This window comes from Ruditapes philippinarum, unplaced genomic scaffold (genome assembly GCF_026571515.1).
Source record: "Ruditapes philippinarum isolate M1 unplaced genomic scaffold, ASM2657151v2 ctg3757_1_1_1_1, whole genome shotgun sequence".
Classification (NCBI taxonomy): Eukaryota; Metazoa; Mollusca; class Bivalvia; order Venerida; family Veneridae; genus Ruditapes; species Ruditapes philippinarum.
Genome location: NW_026860359.1, coordinates 28,791 through 56,329, shown reverse-complemented (window position 1 = coordinate 56,329; position 27,539 = coordinate 28,791). Strand labels below are relative to the sequence as shown.

At 31.5% G+C, this 27,539-nt stretch overlaps 1 protein-coding gene across 1 annotated transcript; it reads right to left on the bottom strand.

Moving 5' to 3' along the window:
* LOC132759791 (uncharacterized) lies at positions 1–26,821 on the bottom strand. The gene is made up of 6 exons (XM_060751639.1): positions 26,243–26,821; positions 25,808–25,966; positions 24,600–24,966; positions 24,334–24,393; positions 23,509–23,550; positions 1–2,724 (listed from the first exon to the last, which is right to left on the bottom strand). Exons 1-6 carry the CDS (start codon positions 26,819–26,821, stop codon positions 281–283), a joined length of 3,651 nt encoding a protein of 1,216 aa, XP_060607622.1. The 3' UTR covers positions 1–280.
* Positions 26,822–27,539: the final 718 nt, after the last annotated feature.

Sequence of the window (27,539 nt, the reverse complement as noted above, 5' to 3'; positions counted from 1 at the left end):
TATTTCCAAATCCTAATTCCAAGTTATCCATTAAGTTCCGGTAAAAAACTTCCTTGTATTATTTCTCCTCTTAAAATGTTTTTATTTATTTATCTATACTGCCACTTAATTAAACTTTAAACAGAAATAATCGTTTGTAAATTAAATGACCAAACTATAAGTACATGTATATCGTAGAAGAAGTCGCCATTTTGTTTGTTAAGTATCCATATTTAAATTAGTTTTATTTAAAATTATTGAAGTCATTTTTTCAGTTTATTTTACAATGTTTTTCCTTTGTTTATTCTTTACTTGGTTTTATTGTTTTGAACTCAAATGTCTCCCACCAGTAGCCGTCTTGTATCACATGCAATGTTTGTGATCTCCGAATATTTCCTCTAACACGTTTATATTCTGTTTCTGGTTTAATGGCCCACATCCCTACTGTAACTGACTGCGGCAGATTTACAAGCACGTTGATAAAGTTCTGTAAACTTTCTGCAGATATTTCTATACTTGACAACTCCACATATTCAATATTCAACATGTCATGTGACAGTAACAATGAACTTTCATCTATATTGATGTAGTTCAACTTAACATTAACTAATGACGGTGTTGATATATTTAATTGTAGCCTCCCAGGTAACTTCGACAAGTGTAACTCTGATAGAGTTGAATGTTGAGACAAGTTCAATGTCCATCTCGTACAATCATCGTCGCCATGTTCTTTACAGTATAACCCCCTCAATGTTAACTCTTTTATTGATTTGTGACCGGAGATAAAATTGAAAAATGGTTCCAGTTTTTTGTGAGATAACACGAAGCCTCTAATATATAAATATTGTAAGTTTTGTACTCGCGACATATTTTCACTCTGATTATCTTCATTATTTGTCCATCTACCCCACGACAAAGTAACGTACTGTAAACTGGGAAACAATATCCGGTTAATCTCAGCCTCCTTCTTCCTGTCACCACGATAGTAAAGTGACTGTAAATAACTGAGATCTGTGAGAGAGAATAAATCTATAATTTCACGAAAACTGCTGGAAGTATGGTAGGTGTTTATATAAAGTGATTTTATGTTGGTTTTATTTTGATTTAACAAACGTTTTAACTGCTCACTGTGCTCGGTGTCGTGGTTAATGAAGAAAACTTGTAAACATAATTTAATATTTTTACTTTTAGGCATTTCTTGTAAACACGACATGAACATATTCTGTATGTCATACAATGGATTATTATACATGTACTCGTGACATGTCCTAGTTCTATAGTCGCGTGTTTTCTCGTCTTCATTTATCACAGACATCAAATCATTTAATATTGCACATATCCGATCAGAATTCATTTTACTTATAAATTCACAAATTTTTGACATGTCTAGAATGTCTTGAACGCTTCTACATTTTTCTACAACAATTTTCTGTGCCTCATTTTCAGAACTTATAAATATTGCTGCAAAGAATTCCTGAACTGTTTTGTGGGAAAATGATACTTTACTAAACCTTTTTGTTAATGTTTTAGATGTACTTTCTGACAACATTCCTGAGTGAAGGGTGAATTTCAACATCTCGTCTGGTGTGACATATTTTCTGGCAACTGATCCATCAAATACTAGCGTGTTTTCTTTTGTTTCATTGAATAACGTAGTATAAGCTAATTTCCCCAAACACATAAGGAGTGAGTAATATTTCCTACAGTTTTCATATTCAGCTAGGCATTCTGGGATGTCACTATCAGAAATGCCACACAATTGTTGAAGATCTCCATGCTTCTGAATCGTTCTTGATAAGAGCAGCTCTACTATATTTATATAGAGTTCACATTTTGAATTTCTTATTTGAACACCGTCACACCATAAACAAATTGTATATATCAAAAGTAGAGGCACAGAAGTAAGTTCATCGTTTTGTCTACTTTCGATTCCTGATATGAACGCTGTAACATCACGTTGTAATGCATGCTTATTCGTGTGAGATTTCAACCTTTGTAATATCCTTTCTGTAAGTGTGACTGCTGAATCGTAACTTAGTTTTGTAAGTTCTACCTTTTTTCCTATTTGGCACGAATTTAGATTTAAAATTCCTAATTTCCATGGTCGCGTAGTGGTCAGTACTGTACACTTTTCTCGATCATTCCTATGTGGGATTGATCGCGGCGATCTGTGACATTCCTTTTCGGGGTGAGTCCATTCTTTTTCGGGGTGAGTCCATTCATCTAGTCCATCAAGTATAACGAGGCATTTTTCATTTTTCAAAATTGTAAGGAGAAAATTCTCGGAAGGCTTTTCATGTAGACCCAAATTTGAAACAATTGTTTTAAATATAATATCATCTATAGAACATAAATTGTTAGAATCTCGCAGACAGACCAGAAACAAGAAATCAAATCCCTGCATACAGTCTATATCATCCTTTTCAAAAGATTGAGTCATGTCTTCCTCTGGAAAATGAGCTTGACACCACGTGATCGCCAGATAGTTTGAAAATGCAGTTTTTCCGAGACCAGCATCAGCAATAACATGTATTTCTCGGTTAGCTTGTTTTCCGAATTTAAACATCTCCAATAATGAAATGACTTGTGTTTTTTCATCATTTCTCGTCGGTGCTGAGATTATTAAGTTCAATTCAGGTCTTATGTAGAAAGAAGCCAAAGGCGTGTCATTTTCTTCGAAAAGGGGCGACAGGAAAACTTTACTGTGTCTCGTTTTGTAGAATTCAATCAAACCATCTTTGAGCTCTGAAAAATGAAATGTAAACTGTTGATATCGCAAGAATATATACTTACACAGATTATAGATAAAACTTTAAACTTCTATGTAATTTTTAAAATAATTTATGTAACAATTATCCATGTGAATAGAGTAACAATTTACATTTCTGCAATAATTGTACGGATTCGAAGTGTGTGCCTTATTAATAAACATCCATTTATTTGGTTATGTGCTCTATTCTGCATATTTGTACTGAGAAAAACGAAAAGGTCAGTATTAAACTACAATTACTGACAGAGATACTAGACGTAGCGGCCACATGAATTATTTTTCGCCAAATGTAATCATTCAATGAAAGGGACGATGGCGTTATGAAAGCCCATACCACCCAACTGTATGTATACTGTGCTCCACTTAGTTCACGGTACTTAACGCTTTGAAGCAAGAAAGAAAACGACACATACAACTTATGGTACAAAACTTGTCATTAGCTGTAACGTATAGATATTTACTGCTGTACGATACAAGGAAACAACAATATTTTTAGTCTAAATCAGTTTAAATGAGCCAGACGTAGACCATATGTTGGCTGTTTTGAAAACAGTATGTCATCATTTTAATCGTGGTAATGTTGTTTTATTTCAGTTTTTTCATGTTTCAGTTAAAATTTTGACATTTATTTTGCATACTTTTAAACATTAAAAGTATCTTTACATTGTGACTCAAAATTGATTTTTCAACAAATAAGAACATTTTGAAAATGATGATTGTTTCAGACTTATGTACAAATTTAACAGACTATTGTTGCTTTTTGCAGAAGTTTGTAATATGTTGTTCTGTTTTACGTAAACATCTATAGATTTAAAAACAAAAACTTTGTTGTTTAGATGTTTGAATAAAATATGTCAATTCTGACCAATTTTAACACTGGTCACATAAAAATATGCCATTACCATGAAAAAGGTGATGACGCGGAATTAGTGATGTTGAGTATATGTAGGTGATGTAAAAACACACAACAACACACGCGCAATAATGTCCACAATTTCAATTTGAACTGTACAAAACTAGATAGATCGATACTTTTTTATTCCCCCAATATTGAAGAGCAAAATATAGCAGGACAGACTTTATTTATTTGTTTGGATATATGTTCGTCTAAGTGCATTTATACTGAGATAAACAAAAGGGCCACCATGTCTTAAGTCGCTCACCTGAGAGCCATTGTTGGACAAGTTTCAAATATAAAAGTAAATATGACCATGTGATTTAAACGTGAAGACTATAGATTTGAAATAAAACTGACATCTTATTGATAAAGAAAGTAGACTTTTTCAGTTATGAATCTGGCATTTTAGAATTGTGAAGAGACCTTTTTTAAATTATGAAGATGAGTTTATATGTAAATGATATTTCGTGAAAAGGGTCTTTAATAATTCATTTTAGTGATATTAAGCCTATTCTGTTTTAATTGTCAAGCTGAGAAATATTAGCTGTATTTTTCAAAATAATTGCTGATGATTGAACAATAATAATTATTGAAAAACACAAATATTAAAGATAAAATGTAAAACTTGCCAAAATATAAAGACTCTCACACTTTTTTATAGATAATTTCCGACGGGTATGTAAAGATATTCATGAGGGTCATGGATGTTATTGCTTACTCGAGTGTCGTTTATTATAAATGTGAAAGCACAAAATGTAAAGTTATTTTAATTTTACCTGAACACTTACAATTTAATTTTGAATGTCAATGATTCACTTTAAGAGATTTAGCTACCTTTTATAAACAATGAAAAACAAAATGTCAAAGGGGTACAACTTGTTTTACAACATGTAATATAATATTATGCATTCTTAAGGAATATATTAAATTGCTGATACTAAGATTATATAAGTTGGCCACATCTGGTACTGCATCCCTAGTACTTACGCAAATACCTGTTGTTGATTCAGAATGACAGACAACAGTTACTATTGTTCCTAAATGTGCGACAGTAAAGTTGGTTTATACAGAATTTATTTTAGTATGATTATAAACGAAGCTTTAAGCTTATAGACATAAGCTTTTAAATCACTTAGTAGTGAGCAACGCGTGTAAAGTTTCTTGATCAAGGAAATAATCACTTGCCCCTGACACGGGTTGAACTCATGCGGCTAGTGATTATTAGATTAAAAAAATATTAGTCCGACGCGTTAACCACTCGGCCATGCCGCCACTTAAAGATGTTTCAGATATCATCATTTTGATCTAGTAGTTGATTTACACACCAACAAAATATATAACGACCCAAATGTTCAATGGACAATAATCTTAACATATGAATAACCACCATAAACATATTTTTGTTCCAATACATTCCCAGCCAACATTCTATATCGGCCCGACATCAAACCGACATGGTTTTCTATGACGGCCCGATGTCGGCTTTAACCTCGGCTGCAAATAGGAATGATGTTGGCCCGTATGGTCATGCTGGCTGGGTTACTATTTTCACTGAAAGTAATTGATCAATTTACGAAAGTTGTTACATTCTACAGATTCTTATATACATTTTTATCAAATAAAAGGATAAAAAATGAAAATTTAATTTTAAGTCTGACATTCTGACGGTATAAATTCAGCTTATATGCTCTAAACTAAAACAAATTTTTACACAACGCAATGACCCAGCGGAAACAGAGAATGTTTCAAAAGAAATAACTTACTGGTTTCTCAAACAAATTTATCATATCATTGTTTTAGCGTACCCATTTATATACTGTGATATGACGTTTAATGCAAACAAAAGTGTTTAAAAGCGGCTTGAAGCGAACACTAGCATTGTTAAATAGCTATTTACCGGACAAGCATCAAAAGAGAAATAACAGTGACGGACAGACAGACAATTGGCAACTATACACTCTTCTTTCGGTAATCATAAAAATCTTGTGTTATTTACCCGCTTTTCCCCGCACATCCTCACTCGTTGAAGTTATAATTCATTTATTCTTATGTCCGAATTTTTCCAATAGAAAATAATTATTCAATAAATAACGCGTTTGCAATTATTTTTGTGCATGGAAAACGTAAAATTATTATTCATTTTAGTTCATTTTATTATTAAAAAGAAGACAAACCAGCAAAGAAATCCTTACCAAAATTTGCAGTAAGATTCAAGACAAGTATCAAATCCATATTTTACAGCTCTCGTCTGGAGTTTTTTTATGAACTGGATGAACTGCAACAAACACAATTTAATTGCTATTTCATGTGGAGAGGCAGCTTGCGAGTAATAATCAAATGACATATGTCATTGAATCTATTTTAAGCTTTTAAAAATTAAATGGCGCGAAAAAAGCTTAAAGGCCATCGCATTAATGCAAACACTCGTTCAAGTTCTCCGGATTTTTCCTTTGGTGTAAAAATCATGAAGAACATATAGGAGTTTGAATGAGTTGCTAAATAATATAATACAATTAGTGTCTACTGAGCTGTTGAATATAATATCATTTCCCTTTGAAGAGGCTTAAAAGTGTTGTTAAACATTAAGAATAATTAGATAATAATAATATACAGACAATTTAGTTTGTTTATTTTTTTATAAATAAAATATTTATTTCTATCTTTCATTTGTTTACTTATGAATACCACAACAAGTGAAAGTTGTTTGTCTTATTCATCTCTAAGAGAGTGAATCACATGTTTATGAGAAAATTTTTGATATCCTCTAATTTTTAATTTCCATTCATTGAATGTGTTATTCATTTAGAAATAACAATTGAGCAAGAATGTTTCAATTTTTGATATAATTAGATGAAACATAAACATATTTTGCATCTTCTACAAAACATTTTTCTACCATAAATAAATTTTACTTGTTTATTGGGTAAAATATATTTTTGTCTTTATAAACAAGCAGCTTCTTTATATTTTTGAGGTCAATATGTTATGTAGAGGTGTTTCTCTGGGTCCATGTATATATTGTATTTACTTTATTTAAGTGTAGCTATGTATATTGTAGATATAGTGTTGAATGTATTATTGTAAATATAAGTTATGAGTAGTCTTAATATTTTCTCTTACAATTGTCGAGGTTTACATGATAGTATTAAGAGAAAAGATGTTTTAGATTTATTTCAGTCAAAAAAGCTGATATTCTCTGCCTACAGGAAACACATTTTATAAAGAAATTGAAAAGAAAATTTATTCTGAATGGAATGGTTTATGTTTTTACAATCATGGTAGGTCTAATGCCAAGGGTGTTGCTATCTTATGTAGAAAAGGTTTAGATATTAAATTAATTCTGTTAAAACTGATGATTCAGGAAATTTTATAATTTTACAAATAATGCTTGATTCTATAAATTTCATATTAGTTAATATTTATGCGCCAAAAATAGACAGTCCTAGTTTCTTTAAAAACATTTTTGATACGATGATAATGACTCTCTAATTATTTGTGGAGATTACAACCTTGTTCAAAATCCTGACTTAGATTATTATAATTATAAATCAAAAAACAATAATGTAAAGGCAAGAAATTTTTAATAAGTATTATTGAAGAAAAAGACCTCATTGATCCATTTAGAGAACTGCATGGTAATATGAAAAAATATACATGGAGACGAACCATCCCTATACAACAAGGTAGACTAGATTTTTTCTTATATTAAATAATTTGAATCAGTATGTACGAAAATGTTTCATTGTTATAAATCTGATCATTCAATTAATATATTTAGATTTGTGTTTTGCTTCTGTAAGTCATGGAAAAGGTTTATTGAAATTTAATAATGCTCTTTTATATGACATTGAATTCCTTGATATTATAAATAAAAAAATATATATATGAAGTAAAGTTACAATATTGTTTACCAGTATACAATATAGTCTATGTTTTAGATCCAAAAAACAAAAGATGTACATTTTGCTAATAATGATGAACTTTTTTAGAAACTCTTCTGATGGAAACAAGAGATAAACTATATCTTACAGCTCTTATAAGGTCAAGGAAAGAAATACCTGAAAAAAGTTAATTGAAGAAAGTATTCTTATAAAGCAAAACATGACAATTGAAAATAAAGACAAACTTTTACACTTACAGAATGAATTAAATGAATTAAGAAATAGGAAAATGAGAGGTGCTATGATAAGGTCAAGATCACAATTGATTGAAACTGGAGAAGAACCTGCTAGTTATTTTTTAAACTTAGAGAAAAAAACATTGTTAAGATAAAGTTATTCCTTTTCTAGAACTTGATGATGGATCCTTTATATATGATCAGAAAGATATTCTTACAAAGACATGCAGTTATTATGAAAATTTATATAAAAATGTTGATATAACTGAAAGTTCTAAAATTGATATGGAATTAGAAATTTGTTATGTTACCAAGTTGTCTCAGATTAAGCATTGAATCTTGAAGGTCTACTTTCATATGATGAAGTTTCTTTTACATTAAAAAATATAAAAAATGATAAAAGCCCAGGTTGTGACGGATTTACAGCAAAATTTTCAAAATATTTTGAAATAGAATAGGACATTTTGTTGTGAAAGTTTTAAATTTGGCTTATACTGTTTATTCTTTTTCTAGAAATCAAAAGCTAGGAACAATAACATGCATTCCAAAAGAAAAAAAACAATTTTTAAAAAATTGGAGACCAATAACTTTATTAAATGTAGTTTATAAATTAGCTTCAGGTTTCATAGCAAATAGACTTAAACTTGTTTTAGATATTTTAGTTCCAAAGGATCAGACAGGATTTGTTAAAAATAGATATATTGGTTAGAATACTCGATTATTGTATGAAATTACGAAATATACTGAGGATAATGATATACCAGGTTCAATTATGATGATAGATATTGAAAAAGCGTTTGGTACTTTATCTTTTACATTCATAGAGAAATGTCTAGAACTTTTTAACTTTGGTCCTATGTTTAAAAAATGGATATCTTTATTTTTATATAAAAATGAAACTTGTGTTATTATAAATGGATTTTTATTCAAGTTTTTCAAAGTTAAACGAGGTTGTAGGCAAGGCGATCCTTTTTCACCTTATATCTTCATTTTATGTGCAGAGATTTTAGCAATACAAATAAGACAATGTAAAGATGTTAAAGGTATAAATATAGATGGGGAGGAAAATAAAATAACACAATTTGCTGATGACACTTCACTTTTGCTAGATGGATCAGAAAAGTCCCTTAATACTGTTTTAAAGTTATTAAATACATTTTCAGAAATTTCAGGATTAATAGTAAATTTTGATAAAACTAAAGTTATTTGGATAGGCTCTCTTCAATATAGTACAAGATCTATTAAGACAAAATGGAAACTGACATGGGGTGATTTGTAATTTAAATTGTTAGGTTTAATATTTGATGTTGATTTAGAAAAAATGATAGAGTTAAATTTTAATAAAAAACTTCAGAAAGTTAAAAATAGTATAGGATACTGGAAAAAAAAGAATGTTAACACAAATAGGAAAAATTACTGTTGCTAAGTCATTACTCATTCCTTTATTCACTCATTGTTTTGTGACGTAAAACCCAAAACAAACAAACAAACTCATTGTTTTACAAGTTTACCAACACATAATTCAGCATTTGTGAAAACACTCAATGACTTATTTTATAAATTTATATGGGAAGGTAAAGCAAAGATAAATCAATCAGTAGTTATTAAAACATATCAGGAAGGTGGTCTTAATATGATTGATATTGATAGTTATATACATTCTGCAAAGATAAAATGGTTTAAAAGATATGTTAGTAATAGGATCAGTAAATGTAATAAGCTAGTGATGGCTTTATTCAATATTGATAAAGTGTTAAGCACAGGTAAATTGTTTTGTAAATTGACAATTGATAAAATTAGGAATGCTTTTTGGATAGATGTTTTAAAAGCTTTTATGACTTTTACAGATAAACTTTGTATAGACAGTTTAGAAATGTTACAAATGCCATTGTTTTACAATCATAACTTGTTAGCAGGAAATAGATAATTTTATATAAAAGAAAATTATTGAAAAGGTATAAGATTTGTTAATGATATTATTAATCAACAAGGTGATTTTGTAGATTTAACTTACTTAGCGCAGGTGACACAAAAAAGTATTTTTTTTATAATATCATAGTTTGAGAAAAGCAATATTATTATACATGCAAAAGCTTAACATTTCTATTTGTAAAGATTTTATTAATGTTCAATATCCTATTATCAGTTGTTATATTAAACCTATTTTAATTACACAAAATAACAATAAGAAATATGTTTATGAAACTCTAGTTAGAAATCAATATGTACCAACATGTCAAGAAAAAAAATGGAACTCTTTTTTTACAAATTTGATATGAATTGGAATTTAATATATAGTAATGTATTTAAATGTACCAAAGATTCCTATATTCAGGGGTTTCAGATAAGAATAATTCATAGAACTTTAGCAACCAACTCACTTTTATTCAAAATAAAAATTGTTTATAGTAAAATGTGTACTCTTTGCAATTGCCAAGAGGTAACTCTGTTGCATTTATTTTGGGAATGTCCAAAAATACATTCGTTATTTCAATATCTGAAAGACAATATAGAAAATTTGATGATAATTTTAACTGTAAATCATTTATTTTAGGTTCTGGAGTTAATGATTTTAAATATGATATTTTGTTTTTAGATTTGAAAAGATATATTTATTTGTCAAAGAGAAAAATCATGTTACCTACAATACCTGGTTTTAGAAATAGTCTTAAATTGGCGTGGAATATTTACAAAAATACAAATTTGACCAAACATGTAAATGAAAGATGGTAAATTGCAAGAACTTTAATAAACTAATGGGCTACACTAAATTAATTTACCCCAAACCAATATGCTTTGCTATTTTTGAACTTTTTTGCATAATACATTATCATACATTATTGTTATACTTATTGTATGAAAATTGATTGAATGTTTGAATATAATATATATTGTAATTATAATTATTATAGATGATGATTTTAATATTATGTAGATATCATTTAAGGTATCAGAGGGATGACCCCGACCCTCTCATACCTATTACGGGGTAAATAAACGATAAACGGGGTTACCCAGTTTGGACCTCAAAAAAAAAAAAAAAAAGAATTTAGAAATACATTTCCTCGCTGTGCCATTTTTCGGCCTTAAGTCGTGACTCAGTAGGAAAAGGCAAGGTTAGAAGAAAAATTGATATCAGAAATAGAATACTATAAATAGTAGATTTGCAATTTGTCTGCCTTAAGATAATTATATTAAACGAATGATAACAAAATTTAAATCGCTAAATCACCAATTTCTACAAATCAGTAGGCGCGGCCATGTTTGTGTATTGGCCGTTTAAAAACAGGTGCGCGTGACGTCATTTCCCCACAGCTTTAGATTTATGATAAATCTAGTAGAATCGTAGCGAAATATAGATATTACAAAGAATTGACCAGACAAATTAATTTTAACACGATGCGTGGAGAAGATATTTTTTGGTTCAAAATGCGCAACAATATCAAAATAAATAAAAATAAATAAAGAAACAAATAAAAAAATCAACGGTTTACAAGTCGCACCACTTCAGACCAGTGATGCATGTTACTCCAAACAATGCTGCGTTCATTAAAGTCTCATCTCAATGTAATTTAACAATAGTTCACATATTTAATAAATACACATGTTATTTTTAACAAAGTTTCTCAATAATGAAATTAAATAAACAAACGCACCAACAAATAATTGGCTGTTTATTATTGAACAGCGATTTAAAAATCCTACTAAAACGTGTTTTCCTTATAGTGATTAATTTTTGCAGTTTGATTCTGACTTTCAAATGAATAGGTGTGAACATAGATTATAATTGTACACATTTCAAAAATATAAGTAAATTGTAAACATGTCTGTCAATCAGAGTCCAACGTATGTTGCCGCATGGTATTTATTTACATCGTAATCGTAGCCTAATTTTAATTGCAGGCAAAATATTTTTATTTGCATAATTTATTCACACCATTGCTGGTTCTTACTACTTATGTCTAATATTGTTCATTATCCATTTTAAGTGTTCCTAATTTGCACCAAATGTCCCTGTCACACTTTTGATTAGACGATATGCATTTGTCCGTATAGCAATGGGGAAAATTTGAGACTTGATTGTGTGCATTTATTTTTTGTTTTAACAAAATCGCTTTTTTTTCAAATTTTCTAATAAAAATAGCTTTTCTGATGTACAACATGCCACAGAGCTTTAAGAAATTAAAATAAACGTTTATGTGAAGTGATAGTGGTGGGGGTGTTAACCAGGACAATTATGATCAATATAACGTTACGAATAATTAAATTACAAGTTACAAAGCCTAACCACGCCCACTATGAGAGACAGTTTTTCCATAACCCTTAGCTCAACACAGACCCGTCTATAGTCTAATGACGGGCAGAGAATAAAATACGCATCGCGCTACGGATGCAGAAGAAATATTTTTTACAAAGCAGGCTAAACGTGCGCAACATGTAATTCATTAAAATAATTAACATTTAAGTTATAAAACAGATTAACTGAGTGAAAAAAGTACGTTTTTTAAAACGAATCGCAAACATTTGCAATAGGTTATTTTGTAGGATTCTGTGACCGACGATTGTTCTCTTTTGCCTAGTTTTTTTATTTCATTTTGTGGTCCCATTCCTAGATTCTAGGCAGGTGTGCAATCTTTTGTTTTTTTCAAGTAGTTTAATCTTTTATAAATAAGTACACAATACGTAAAAAAGAATTGATTATATATATATCAAGTCATTCATAACTATTATTTGATATTACAGACATATTTTCGCTATTTGTAAAATAACAGACAGTTCGTCCTCAAAATCATTCGAACATTATTCAATTCGCACCAATATTTAAATGGACATATTCTCGGCACATATTGTCTTGAATTTAATTGAAGTTAACCGATCATTTCAATTTCACTTGTTATCCATATTTTTTTGGCTTCGACCAGACATTTTAATCTTTGTCGCAACAGACAAGCATTTCAGAATTTCAGACACATACCAAGAACATTGAGAAAAAATAAATTAGTTGATCGGATATTCAGCTGTAATAGAGAACGGTTTTAAACATTAGCTGTGACTGTTCACATCATTTGGCGACGTCTTTGATGTGCACCATCAACATTTAACTTGTTGCTCCTTGTATGCCTCTGTGTAGAAACACCGACAGACGTTTTGATCATGAAAAAAGCCATGCACAATGTTTCCCTGATTGGTTAATCGCCCTGTCAAATATTCTGATGACGAAATAGACATCTATTTTTCACACTTTATCAGTGAAATTGAGTGACCTTATGGGAAATCAAGTTGCACACCTGTCAAATGCTACTGTAAATTACAGCATTTCTTAAAAAAGCAACACATTTTTTTCTGTTATTTTAAAAAAATAAGTAGATTTATGATTTTTTGTTTTATTGGATTAAATTTACAGAAATAGAAATGCGTATCTGTGTTGGAAAGGGATTGGGTAAGTACATAACATGGAAAATGGATACAATCGAGAATATGCGTAATTTCAGGGGAATCTGTTGGTACCAGTTTTGACTGGATGACTAAATAACCCAACGGACAGTTTTGTTTTCATACGATATATGTCTGGCTGCCGAATTTCCTGCGCCATTCTCATTTTGTAGCGCCAATGGCGTAAAATCTTGTCCTCAGCAGATATTTGCATATTGGATTTACTAAAAAAAAAGGATACATGACCGGTGATGTACCCGATTCACGCATACAAAGGACAGCTTATCTAGCGAAACAAAATAAAAAAATTATCGTCAATTTTAAAGAGTTTCTCTCTCATTTTACTTATAGTACCCAAATAAACTTGACCAAATAAAGAAAATCTTTTATCTTTGAAAATTAAGCAGTCACTGCTTAAATCATGTGGTCAGGAATCATCAGCAAGCTTGATATTAATCAATGTCGCAGCATATTCAATTAATTAATTAAAGCAATTCAATACGATGTTGTCATAAACTTGTTTTATTATAACATATAAAGAAAAACTTGAATTGAAGATAATGATATTTATTAAGTTAACGTACAGGTAACAACCATCCATCATCGGAAAAAACATTCAGTTTGACAAAGTCCGAGACATGCAATAATTCCAATACCGATATCTTCATAATCATACTACTGATTTATATTCAATATGAAATTGAATTATTTATACTATTGTCATCGCATTCTTGTAAAATGTATGTTTGTGATTATAATGTACGTAATAACATTAATAAAATCTCCATCAAGATATATTTCTGTTGTACCAGCGTGTACGCCTGCCTATACTGTAAGTGGGTGTAATACGTCATAATCTCGGTCTCGTCTGTCTCGCGAGACTGAAAGACCGCCAAAATGGCGGCGCCCATATACTGTTTTCTCAAGTAAAAAATAGTGTCTTAAGTCACGAATTTCTCAGTTTTACTGTTGATTTCAATAGAAAAACTGTCATTATATGATAAATATTTATAAAAGACAGACATCAGTCTATCCATTCCTATTCCTTTAACTCAAGCCAAGAGCCACTTATTTTTCCTAACAAATGAAAGTATTGTAGGAAAATTGCACCGTATATAAAAATAATCGACTTTCATGTTACACATTAGGAACACCTTATGCGAACATTAATTCACAACAAACTTGATTTGTAAAATAAACGTGTCCAAATGAGCCCCCTTCCGGAAGAAAATGCGACTCATCGTCTATATTCATTCTTTATAACTTAAAAATTGCTACGCTCGTTCTTGAGTAAAATTCAAAATGCATTAAATGACGGAAATTAATTGTAATCTGTGAAATTATCTCTGAATATGTCTTATTTGAAAACAAAGAATGAATTAAATATGTATTTACAGGTAAATAAAAGATAAATGAACGGTTTTACACTGTAATAGTGGATCTGACCGGTGCGTCATTCTATTATTATCGTAATTGAGCTACCGTGAGTGGGGTTTAAAATGTTACACATATTTTCTAAAATGCAAAAGATACTGTATAGGAATATTATCATTCTTTTCTTCTTCAAATTTTTATTTAACCTCGTTTTGTTGATTCATTCCGGGCAAAAGTTCATTTCCATTTTTAATGGGACAGACTATAGTGTACATCTTATATTGTTTTTAATAATAGAGGATAGTTGTTTAGTTCGGTGTAAGATTGGGATATATATCACCGAGTGAGAACCAAAAGGTGTATTTCACGAGTAAAATATAAAGTTTTGGTGTTCACGAGGTGAAAAACATTTCGATCTTACACTAAACTAAACAAATTTACCGCCCTCACCGGCTTAAGCAGAATTCCACATTTAACATACACTGGAAAAATATAGATTTTTAAAACAACCGCAGATTCTCATTTACAGTAATTTCTTAGTTTCAATGAAATGATACATGTTGTCCTACGCACCATCGCATGTCCCACTGTACCATATATGGTGTCCCAGAGTGTCCCTAGCTTTTGGGTACTCTGGGACATTTGAATGACCGTATTCTATTGCATATCTCCAAGTAAATTTAATTATTTTATGTTCAGTTAGTTATCTGTTACATCCAGTACATATTGTCCTTTTCACCCACGAAAGAGAGCATCAATCCTTAAGATATGTTAAGTAAGAGATTAAATATTATGATTTTTGTTCCAGAGTGCCCCAGTCTCCCCTAATTGCAGCTTCTATTGATCTTTTTCATGTAACTCGATGTTCTTGTTGCTTTTTATTCATGTTTTTTAAGTTTTGTATCATGCATCGCAATTAAACTGTTACATATTGTAGATCAAGCTTTGTAAAATAATCATGAAACGATCCCGAGAAACTCATTCAACTTTAGAAACATAACATGTGCTTTCTCCCATTCATTTTCGAATGAAGTGTACCTCGGCAATGATTACGGAAAATAAACAACAGAGACTTGCCGTAGAGAAATCAAAGTTTGCTTTTACAAGAAAGAAGACACATTAGAGAACATCCTGCAAAATCTCGAGGGCGACTTTTTAAGTTTACAAAAATGGTTAAATTTTTTTCTAACCTCGTTTTGTTGATTCGTTCCGGGCAAAAGTTCATTTCCATTTTTAATGGGACAGACTGTAGTGTAAATCTTATATTTTTTTTTAATAAATAGAGGATAGTCGTTTAGTTTGGTATAAGATTAGGATATATATCACCGAGTGAGCACCAAAAGGTATATTTCATGAGTGAAATATAAACTTTTGGTGTTCACGAGGTGAAAAATATTTCGATCTTACACTAAACTAAACAAATTTTCTTTTTATTATATGAAAGGAAACGTTTAAAAAGACATTTTAACCTAATGCTATATGAAAAGCGCACCAAATGATAATAGAAGGTGACGCTATTTACGAAGTTGTGTCCTTAAGTTGAATTCTAGTACTGACTGGACGCTGGTATTTCCCTGAAACAGCGTAACGGGCTTACCGTCTATGAACAGGCTCAATCAAACCGAGCCTGCAACATTTTAAATTTTGCCGTGTTGGGCTTTCTTTAGGGATTCTGTATTTATCTATTTTATGATCACATCCGTGTTATTTGTGCCGTGTGGCGGCTGTAAAAAGTCTTCCCGTACATTTAATCAATGATGTTATATTTTCGATCCTTGAAGATCGTTCAGCCCGACATTATTGTTGTGCTTGTGGTATTTTTAGTTTCAACTTTTCGGCATTTTCTAGTTGGGTGGTTCCAATATTCCTATTTGAATAATGTTGAATCTCCCTTAGGATATGTTACCTGCTTTTTAAATTTTTCTTTTGACGTCTTATCTGTGATACGCAGGCTTCATAACCTCTGATCCCCTTTCAAAATTCCATTTTATTTAGTTCCGCCCATTGTTTTCTCGTTTAGGGCACACGCTTTTTATTACTTGGGGATCATACGCCGCTTTTCATGGAATGGCACGGAAGTGTCACATTGAAGGTTCCATGATAACCGCCGTATGAACACATCTGCGGATGTATCTAAATTCAAAATTTTACTATTTCATGTTTAAATGTTGAATTCTGCTTAAGCTGGTGCTAGGGGGCGTGGACGGTAACTTGCACTTTCCAGTACCGTCCATGAACAGGCTCAATCAAACCGAGCCTGCAACATTTTCAATTTTGCCGTGTTGGGCTTTCTTTAGGGATTCTGTATTTATCTATTTTAATTCAAAACATTAAAAATATTAGATTGATTATTTCACTGTTTTAAACAGTGAAATGTCAGTTTTGTTATTTAACTGATATATTTCTATAAACCACCGAAACACATGTAATAAATAGAGGATATTTGTTTAGTTAAGTGTAAGATCGGAATATATTTCACCGAGTGAGCACCAAAAGTTATATTTCACGAGCACGAAATTACTGGATCTTACACTAAACAAAACAAATTTTCTTTTTATTATATGCAAAGAAACGTTTTAAAAGACGTATTAACGTAATACTAAATGAAAACCGCGAAAAATTATAATACGACGTCACTTCTTTAAGTTGGATTACAGTACTGTGTACGCTGGTATTTAATTGGGGCTTAAATTCAAAACAGTGAAATTATCAAGTTGATAATTTCACTGTTTGAAACAGTGAAATTATCAGTTTTATATTTCTTCGGTATATTTATATAAACCACCGAAAAGCATGTAATAAATGGCTTAATCACATAAACTGTGGCGCAGGAGTGTAATAAAGCCATTTAATAAAAACGATATTACACTAGTGTAATAACACTGACGTGACGTCATTTGCGCTGTACAATGTTTAGGGGGCAGGGGACATATTCGAATGATGGCCCCGGTAAATTTTTTAAATAACTCAGACATTGTGTTTTGAAGGTACTGGAAACTTCTGACATTTCTCTGTCATATTGTAATTCTTTCTTGTTTGTGTGTAGGAAATGACAAGTATTTTTGGGTTTTACCCGAAACTAAGCATTATGGTAGCTTTGTATGTATTTCTGACTCTCCTAATGGAGGTAAAAAATGTTAAAAATCAAGCTTTGACAGTTGGCGCCAAACAAGTAAGAAATTTCGAATAAATTTTGTGTAAAATCTTAACGTATGACAAACACTTTATTGGTCATTTTGAAAATGCCATAGCTTGCACTGCGTGTTAGTGATATTTTTAAAGGAATCGGGCGGATTCTGGAGTATGCTGCACCTTCATGAAGATTGCCTATATTGGTATATTTTAGGTGTGATTTTTGCTGGATGGGGGTAAATATAAATTGCTGTCAGTCATTTTTAAGGAACAATGCATGCAAACTATTATTTTCTTCAATGTATGTCATATATCATTGAATAATGCTGGGTAACTGGTTATCTGCCTGTGAAAAAGATTTTGAAATATTTGGAATTGTGTTTCTGGTCACACTGAAATACAAAATTGTTCATTTTAGGTCACCTGCCCCCTTATGGATAACTCGATACAGGACTGGAGCCGTACCGCTATCTAGACGATTGCAGAAATCATGATCAATAAATAGACAAATATAGTTTTTTCGCCGATTCTTACATTTTTCATTCATTACCATTCATAAATCAGTGTGAAAACATGAAAAAGACATTTTTAAGGTAATTCCGTAGGGTGGAAAGCACTATTTTAGTATTTAATCATTCAGGCGCCTTGCCCGGTATATACCGGAATACGGTATTTAGTACTTTTCAATGATTAACATTACACTAAAGACGCGTCTATGAATCAAAGGGTTGCAGGCTCTGTGGTATTTTCTGATCTTGGCAATCTAAATCGTTCTGTAAATCTGTATGTATTTTCCTGTATAAGTTTATTTTTATGTACTATAATTCATCTTGCAAGGCACCAGAGTTTGATACATACGGAATTTTGCATAACTAAAGTTGCATCAAAAAATCATTTATGTTCATTTTTTATGACAGTCACACTTTATCGTTGCATATCATGGCTACTTCCTTAACCAAGACACTTAAAAAAGAATTTTAAAAAAGTTGCTTGGATTTGAACTGCAGACTTCTCACACACTAAACGAGAGCGTTACCCCTGCACCACTGAGAAGTAACACAAACAATGCCTGAATAAAATCAATTTATTCTAAGTTAAGAACTTCCACTGCATTTTGGGTTTGTTATCTTTATTGATTTCGAGGTATTTTTGTTCAGGATAAACCTGTTGTTTAATATTAAAGTAAATAATTAAGCGAAAATCTTCTCGCCCAAACAGTCCGACATGTAGAATCTATATATTCCACTACTCGGCAGTCAAATTTATTTGTGTAGTATTCGGAAATCGACATCGCTAAAAATAGCATTTTCATTGATTTAAGTCATATTCGTCCGCGTTATTTGTGATTGTGCATTTATTGACAATTCTATAAGCCAACGCTACTTTTAAACTTTGAATGCGTTGTAATTTGTTGGATACTTGTAACAAAATAAAAATATTTCTTTCTTTTAAATCGCTAGTAATAAGCTGTTTTAAGAACAACTTGTTGTTAGGTTTGTCGTGAAACTTCTGTGTCAGAGATTGAATGTCAGCTCTGTATTTACTGATCTTCGATCAGAAAATATAAAAAATGACTCCTTTTAACAGTTTACCGTTCTTATTTTATATATGTGATAATATAATATTGTGTTCGTGAATATTCAATACTAAATTTATTGAACTTGTTGAATTAAACTATATTATACTTACCAGAGGCTCGCATAATATGATTTTATTCAACTCTTTCAAATTTAGTATTAAACCTACACTCATTTAAAATCCTCTAATTATTACATCCCTGCGCCGCGATTTATGTGATTAACGTATTTAAGTTCTTTTCGTAATGTACCACAAACTATAAAGGGAGGTAAATGTGCAATATTTATTGTGTTAAATGTAATATCAATTATTCCCCTTCTTATGTTTTCTTTTTCCCCTCTTTTTGTTTTTGGTGAGGGTAGTTTGCACCGTACCGTCTATGAACAGGCTCTATCACACTAAGCATGCAACATTTTCAATTTTGTCGTTTTGGACTATCTTAAGGGATTCTTATTTTCTCTTTTTTTAGTTACAATATCTTAAAATGCTTGAGCATTATTTGTATATATTCAAATACTTGTTAAGTAATTTTCGGTTTCATTTTCTCAATTAAACTCTGGCGACCTTTTTGTAAAGCAAAGCGGAACGTGCGAGCGACATGCGCAACAAGGGTTGGTACTTATCAGTTCTATGAAATGTCGCCAAAATCTTACATGCATTTTGATCTAGTATGAACACTTTACACGTGTTTCTTATTTTAGCTCGAGCCGCTATTTTGTTCAGTGAAACGAACATGCCGGTAAGATGCACAAGTAGTGCTGGTTACAATAACTTTTGTTCAGTTTCAGCGAATTTCCCATTTCAGTTTGTCCTGTGACAGCCAAACAATCTTAATTCTCTATTTTTAGCTTTGGTGGTCATTTTGTGCAGAAATGTTGAATATGCCCACATTGTGACTAATAATGATAATTCCTGTGACGTTTTGTCGCAATCCTACAAGCAGTTTGACATGTGAAAGTCGGGCACAAATTTTCTATTTTTTACCTATGATGGCTACTATGTGCAACTTAGGTTAGTACCGTTATATTTTAAGCCAATTGTCCTCACAAGTTTGGACTGTGGCAGCCGGACAAGATTTTTATTTACATGTGGCGCCTATTTTGTGAGGCCAAGCAAACGTGCCAGCGATTTGTACAACTAGGGTTGGTACTGATAATTCCTTGGAAGGTTGGTCGGAAACATGAGAGCAGTATGACCTGTAAAAGCCGGAAAACGATTTGCTACTTTTAGATTTGATGGCCATTTTGTGCAACGATGCAGAACTTGCTGATAAGGTTTGTACAGCTGACTCCTCACTCCTCGGAAGTTGTTTCGAAATCCAGCCAGCAGTTTGACCAGTGAAAGCTGGGCAATCTATGCATATCTCTAGTGGTAGCTTTTGCAGCGAAGCTTAACTTGCAACTAGGTATGATAATGATCATTCCTGTGAAGTAATGTTGAACAAACAACAGTTAGAAGTTTGACCTGTGACATATTTTTTAATTAATAGCTCTTGCGGCCATTGTGTGCAGTTTAAGGGAACGTGCGGGCGATATGCACAACTATAGATAGAATTCATTACTCATGTGAAGATTCAATTAAATCCCATTAACAGTTTGACTTATGTAAAACGGACAAGCTTTTCTATTTATAGCTTTGGCATGTCACGATATGTTGCACACAACTATAGTTGCTACTGTTCGATCCTGTTTGGTTGAAATTTCCACAGGATTTGACCCATGCAAGCAAGAAAATCTAAATGCGGACTTAGAGACGGACAGACGGCGTAAACAAAATCAATATGTCTCCCACAATGTTTGGAAGATATAAAAATGCTCAGTACGTATAGGTTTTAGCTTAGTGAAACGCCCTACCAACATGAAATCAATACTGATAGCTCTAGCAAAACAAATCAACCTTTAAAAAATCTCTTTTTTATCATCTTTATAACGCGGCTGTTTGATTTCCTCGTTAAACTCATAAAGCTTTGTACTTTTATCATAAGCCAATTCCTCCACAAACCATAACTGGGTCAGCCTCATACCGATCCATTCCAAAATGTTACAGCAGATGCATTTTTCATTGAATTTCTTTACAATCGGGTACGTCTGTAAGATGATTCTAAGTAGAGTATTTTTCATTTTCCTTTATAAGTGAAAACACATCTAATCTGTCTTGCTTTTTTAAATTATAGATGGAACATGGTACATATTTGCCTCGTACAGGCATACACACTCTTCAAAACTTCGTCGGTGAATGACAGTCTAGCATTTCAAACGTTGTTATTGAGACGTAGATATCCGGTGCCTAGTTTCCAAGAACCGTATTCTATAGGTATAAGGTTTTTTTAACGCTTACTGCATTATATAGCAGTCAACAGCTTCAGATATGCAAAGTTAAGGTGCCTGGTGTAATTGTTACAGCACCCATTTTCACTTACAATGCAATGCCATGTGCTCTAGCGACATCATTGTGTATTTAGGGTACGAACTTAGTGATCTTTTATATACTCAATGTTGCATAACACATGTTAATTTGAAAATAAATAAGAATACAAATATCAAATTTGAATAATTACATATCATTGGTGACCTCTGATAGATCCAATGTTGAATAACGCATAATCATGTGGAAATAAGCATAAAATGTCCACAAAAAACAAAGTAGATTACAAATAGATATATATCTTTTAGATAACATCTTGCAATGAATTTGCAAATTAAAATCAAGCTTTTTGTAGGTACACTGTTTTAATCAAAATATGCAGTGCACAATATTATTGCCGATCAAAACCGCAAATCATTCAATGGCACAATACTTGAAAAAAGTCAATAGGAAATGTTGTATCATTTGTCATTAGTTACGAAAAATTTAATCATTTATTCGCACCCAAATGAGCAAGGGTTTATGTTATATTAAACCAATCGTCCCATTTTTAATTCAGTTTCCCTGTTAAGATGCATATGTATTTGGCTTACTATTATCGTTTGTATTTCAACGTTCATGTGTATATTAAGTATGTAGGGTATACTACAACTTTATACCAATAACAGTTGTACAATCCCCAACAAAACTGACACAAGTAAACCCGACATTACTGTAACATTTTTAATCGAAGAACGACATACTACCCAGAACATTTTTCTCATCACGTTGGGTTCAATTTTAATACGAAATACCCCAAACTGGTGTTGCTAGAATGTGTTACTTAATATCAACACTGTGTTTCCTGGGCATATTAACTAATCGTTTTTTTTAATTTCCTTGTCGGTTTCTATAATTATCTATTATGTATTATTTGAATTGACATCTCGTCCATGCTCGACCATGCTTTGCCTTGGGCTCTGTCCTGTTTTTTGTTAGGTGTCCTGCTGTGCATCTTGCTGGTAGTTCCATGTTGCGGTGTGGGGATGGGTTCATTAACTGCAACCCATCCTTGTTAATCTTGTTTTTCATATATTTTTTTCAAAAGGGTAAACATATATCTTGAGTGATCTCCCTCCCTTGAAATCATTGTTTATCCACTTAATCGTGCATGTAACATTGTCCAAACGTTCAGTTTTGGCTCAGCACAAAACAGTTCAAAGAGCAAAGTTAAAAATAAATCACTTACATTTATTTAAATGTGATCAAGTCATTGACAAGGTTAAACAAGCCCTCACAAATGTACTGGAACCAGCACTTTTATTCAGTAAATGTTGACAATGTGGAATTATGCCAATAAATATGCATTTATAGTCCTTATTGCATAAATATTAACTTCCATGAATCGGTTAAGTGTTATTTTAGCACGAAGTAGTCTCGTAAAAGCAATGTAACACGATTTAAAAGTTGTGGGATGCTTAGTCGCATGTGTAAACTGTTTTTTGGCGTTGGGCCAAAGGGAGGGTTAGGATCATGTTCCTTGCAAGATAAAGTGGAGAAAATATTTACTTCACTATAGGGATATCACTTAAGATGTTTTTTATGTAAACGAAAACAGAGAAGTTGATATTTCATTCTAGCAACGTCAATTTGAGTGTTTCGTATCGAATAACATCCAAAATGATCAGAAAAATGTTCTACGTGGCAAAGCATTCATCCTATATTTAAAAGACAAGTAAGTTCTTTCAGATCGGATGTTTACCTTCCCTAGCTTTATTTTGGCGGGGACCTCAAAGGGAGTGTCAAGGGCTATAATTTAAACATGTAAAAGAGCCATTGTGATATTATTAACGAAGGTAATACATTCCTAAATCTTTTTCTTACCTTCTTTCTTCTTTTGATAAGTGTCCTCATCGTTACCTCTTGCTAAAAACATATTTCAACAAGCATAATGCAAAATCGAAGAAAATTAACAAATAAATATGATCTTTATTGCTATGCAAAATAGAAATAATAAAATTTATTTGAATAAATTAAATGTATGGACAAAATTCTTTTAACGTGCCTTTTGTAATTTTTGATAAGCTTATGTTTGTAAGAATATATGTAGACTTAGATAACTAAAGTATTGTCTTACATTTTTCTGCAGTTTTTTTGTATCTCTATACTTTTGGCTCAGCACAAAACAGTTTAAAGAGTATAGTCAAAATTAAATCACTAACATTTATTCAAATGTGATAAAGTCTTTGACAAGGTGCTGTCACTATCGGCAAAATGAATGAGCCCTCACAAATGTAAAGGAGCCTACAATTTCATTCAGTAAATGTTGACAATGTGGATATATGCCTATAGAGTTGATTAAGACTTGCTTTCATGAAATGGTTAAAAGTTGTGTTTAGCACGTTTTCGTTAAAGTAATATTACACTTTTTTAAAAGTTGTTGGATGCTTGATCACATTTGAAGAAGTGTTAGTATTACATTTTTACCATGCCAAGAAAACTGTTGATGGAAAAAATGTTCTACGTGGCATAGCATTCATAATATCTATAAAGACAAGCATTTTCTTTCAAAGTGGATGTTTACCTTCCCTAGATTTATTTTGGTCGAGCATCTATAAAGTAAGTGTTAAGGGCTCTCATATAAACATGTGAGAGAGTCATCGAGATATTATAAATGAAGGTGGTACAATGATAAATCTTTTTTCTTACCTTTTTTATTCTTTTGATAAGTATCCTCGGTGATGTTAGCATTGTCATCGTTTCCTCTTGCTGCAAACATATTTTAATAAACATAATGCATGACGAACTCGAAGAAAATTAACATATAAGTATGATCCTTATTGCCATGCAAAATAGAAATGTTTGAATAAATTAAATGTATGGACAAAATTTGTTTAACGTACTTATTGTAATTCTTGATTAGCTTATGTGTGTAAGAACCTATGTAGGCTTATATAACTGAAGTATTGTCTTACATTTTTCTGCAGCTTTTTGTATCTCCTTTATTGCCTTTTCCTTTTCTTTGTTGACATTTTGAACGCCATCATTCGTAACACTTTCAAGAGTTTCCTTTCCTTTCCTTGTCTGACTGTCTATCTCTTGAATAGATTCTTTCACCTTAGCATCAATGGATGATTTCAGCTGGGCAAGTGAAACATTTCCCTTCTCTTCAATATCTTTTATTTTCAAGTTAACACTGTTAATTAGCTCTAATTTTCTTTCTTCAGTCTTCTGCTTGTACACATCCATCTCATTTCTTATTTGTTCCTGAATTGTTTTTCCTACATCGTCCAAAACTTTACGTACAACGTCTTTTCCAATGATCAAATCGTCACTTTGAAGCTGAAATTATGGAAAGAGGATTGAGTGCATTGAACTATTTATTATCAATCCTTAAACAATACTGTGTCATGTACATGTATAGTGCCTCAGTTCATACATGAGCAATTTATTTAATTATTTGTCTTTTTTCCTAAATGTTTTATACCCGTATTGTCCTAGTCTTTTCAACGATAAAACAATTTGAAACATCTATGAAAAGTAATTCAGGAATGCCAGGAATTTCATAGAACATTTTTTTTTAAAGATATTAATACGAGTATTTATAAATAATACTTTTTCATTTTTAATTCTATTTCAATAAGTGCAAGAATATCGGCTTAATTATTTTATTTCCTTGAGAGGGTTTTGTTTAAAAACAGTCAACAAACTATTTCAAATGTGATTTAGAGAGTAACTTTCATAAGAACTAGGAAATAATGTCAGGATTACAAAGCTAAATTTGACATAATGATTGTTTTATATGCATCATTTTTTATAATTAATTCAGCCGTTGTCTTAAGTTTGAGGGTGGCTTTACTCTTGAAACAGCTGAAAAGCTTTAGTTTGATTAATAACTTTAAAGCAATACCACTACATTTCAAGTTTATTTTATGACCTCTTATTTTGATCTAAAAATATGTGTTTACTTTTGGCATTTCTGAAACTGGGTTTGTATGTAAAACTGTAACCAAGATTTATCTTATTTCATAAAGCGCCCAAATTTAGTCAAAAACTATTCTCAAGATCTCAATTTAGTGGGTGAAGTTAGAAGCGAATAATTAAGGTTATGATCCCCGTTGAGTAGGATACCCTCACTATTATTCACATAGTCGTGACAGAAAATAGAAACAAAAATGATTACCTTTGCCAATTTCTGAATTGCATTGTTTGGTGATTTATTCATAACTACGAATCCAGGATCAGTCAAAATGTTGTTTAAAATGGTAAAATACTGTGTTAGATCTGTATCCTCAACTTCCAGATTAGGGGAATGTCTGACAGCTTTACCAACATCTCTACCCTAAATGGAAATATGTTTATACAGTTTTGTCAAGTGAAAAAAAAATCAGATACTATATTTTTTGACCATTTTATGTTAAAGATGAATCTCAACAAATTTCGTTCTGACACGTGTAGAACATGTCTTTATAGTACAAAAGATGGACAGACTGAGATTTGAAACAAATGCTTGTTTCAATAATGACTCTTTAATTGCTTTCTTATATAAAGCAAAAATTAAAGAACATTGAGAAACCAAATTAAGTATACAATAAATATGTCATCATTTTACTGTTACCTTGTCAAATATATTATTTTTCTTGGACAAATCGTCTTTTATTTTCGCCTGAAATCCTTTGTGATTAATAATGATACTAATGATGCCATTAAAATCAGTCTCTCCAGCGCTCGATGCATCCTTGTATCCGTCTGGCGGGAGATAACACTTGGCAATTTCCCAAGCATTGCTGCACCATTTTGTTGCATCTGTATTTTTATACGATGGACCGTGATATCGATGTGCTTTTTGAATCTCAGATTTTAGATTATGACAAATTTTATACGGGCAACCAGAAGGACGATACTTAGTTGCAAAGTTTTTATGATACAAACATTTTCCACGATTTACGTTGCAAATTCTGTTTGTTGGACAAACAATCAGATTTTCCGAACAGCACTTAGAACAGGTGCTTCCGGGTAGTAAGCTATTTGCAGAGGAAATAGTATGTAGACAGTTCTGTTGGAAATCTTTGACTTCATCAATAACAACTGGCTCTATTTCTTCTTTAGTATAAAACACAGCCAGTGCAGCCTTTATCCAATTGAATAATTTGGAGTTTGATAAAGGTACAGACACAGATGGCACAGCTGCAGCCATGATTTGCTCTTTCTGATACGTTAGGTCTTCGTCTTATTTTCCTTAAATTAAAAGTGTCATTGTTAATAATGGACAATGTTTGCTAAAATAACATTTTTGACCTTGTTGAAAATGGAATGATTTGCATAACAAGTGTTTTTAGTAAATGTATGAAGACATTTCCTATTTTCAATGACACATATTGATAACCGTAGGTATAAAATCTCGTTGATGTGCCCTTAAATCTGTCTATTTTCTTATTATGTCTGCGCAATGTAAACAATTCCATCATTCAAACTACAATACAATTTTGTGGGAATTGTAAGAACAAAAGTTTAAATGTTAAACGAATTTAAACTTAGATAATGGTGGTTTAATTTATAGTTGTTATGAGAGATTGGAGGAGATGAGATAAATGATGTTGAGTTAAAGTTTTTGTTTCTGCTCAGTTGTGATTTAGATTTCTTTTTGTTTTTCAACATCAACTGGTTTAATATGCTTTTTGATATAAAAAACGCAAGTATCAAGTTAGAAATCGGACTTTCGAAAGTTGTGAAGTTTTAATTTTTCATATTAATCAACACACTCAACGGAACTTAAGAAATTAAATGCGTAATTACCACCTTGCGAAGTAACAAAACTGTATCTATTTAGCAGCTACAGTCAGAAGCGTACCTAAAGGTCTAATACTTGTAATTAATTGTTTCTTATGTGTAAAAATAATTTGCCAAATAAACGT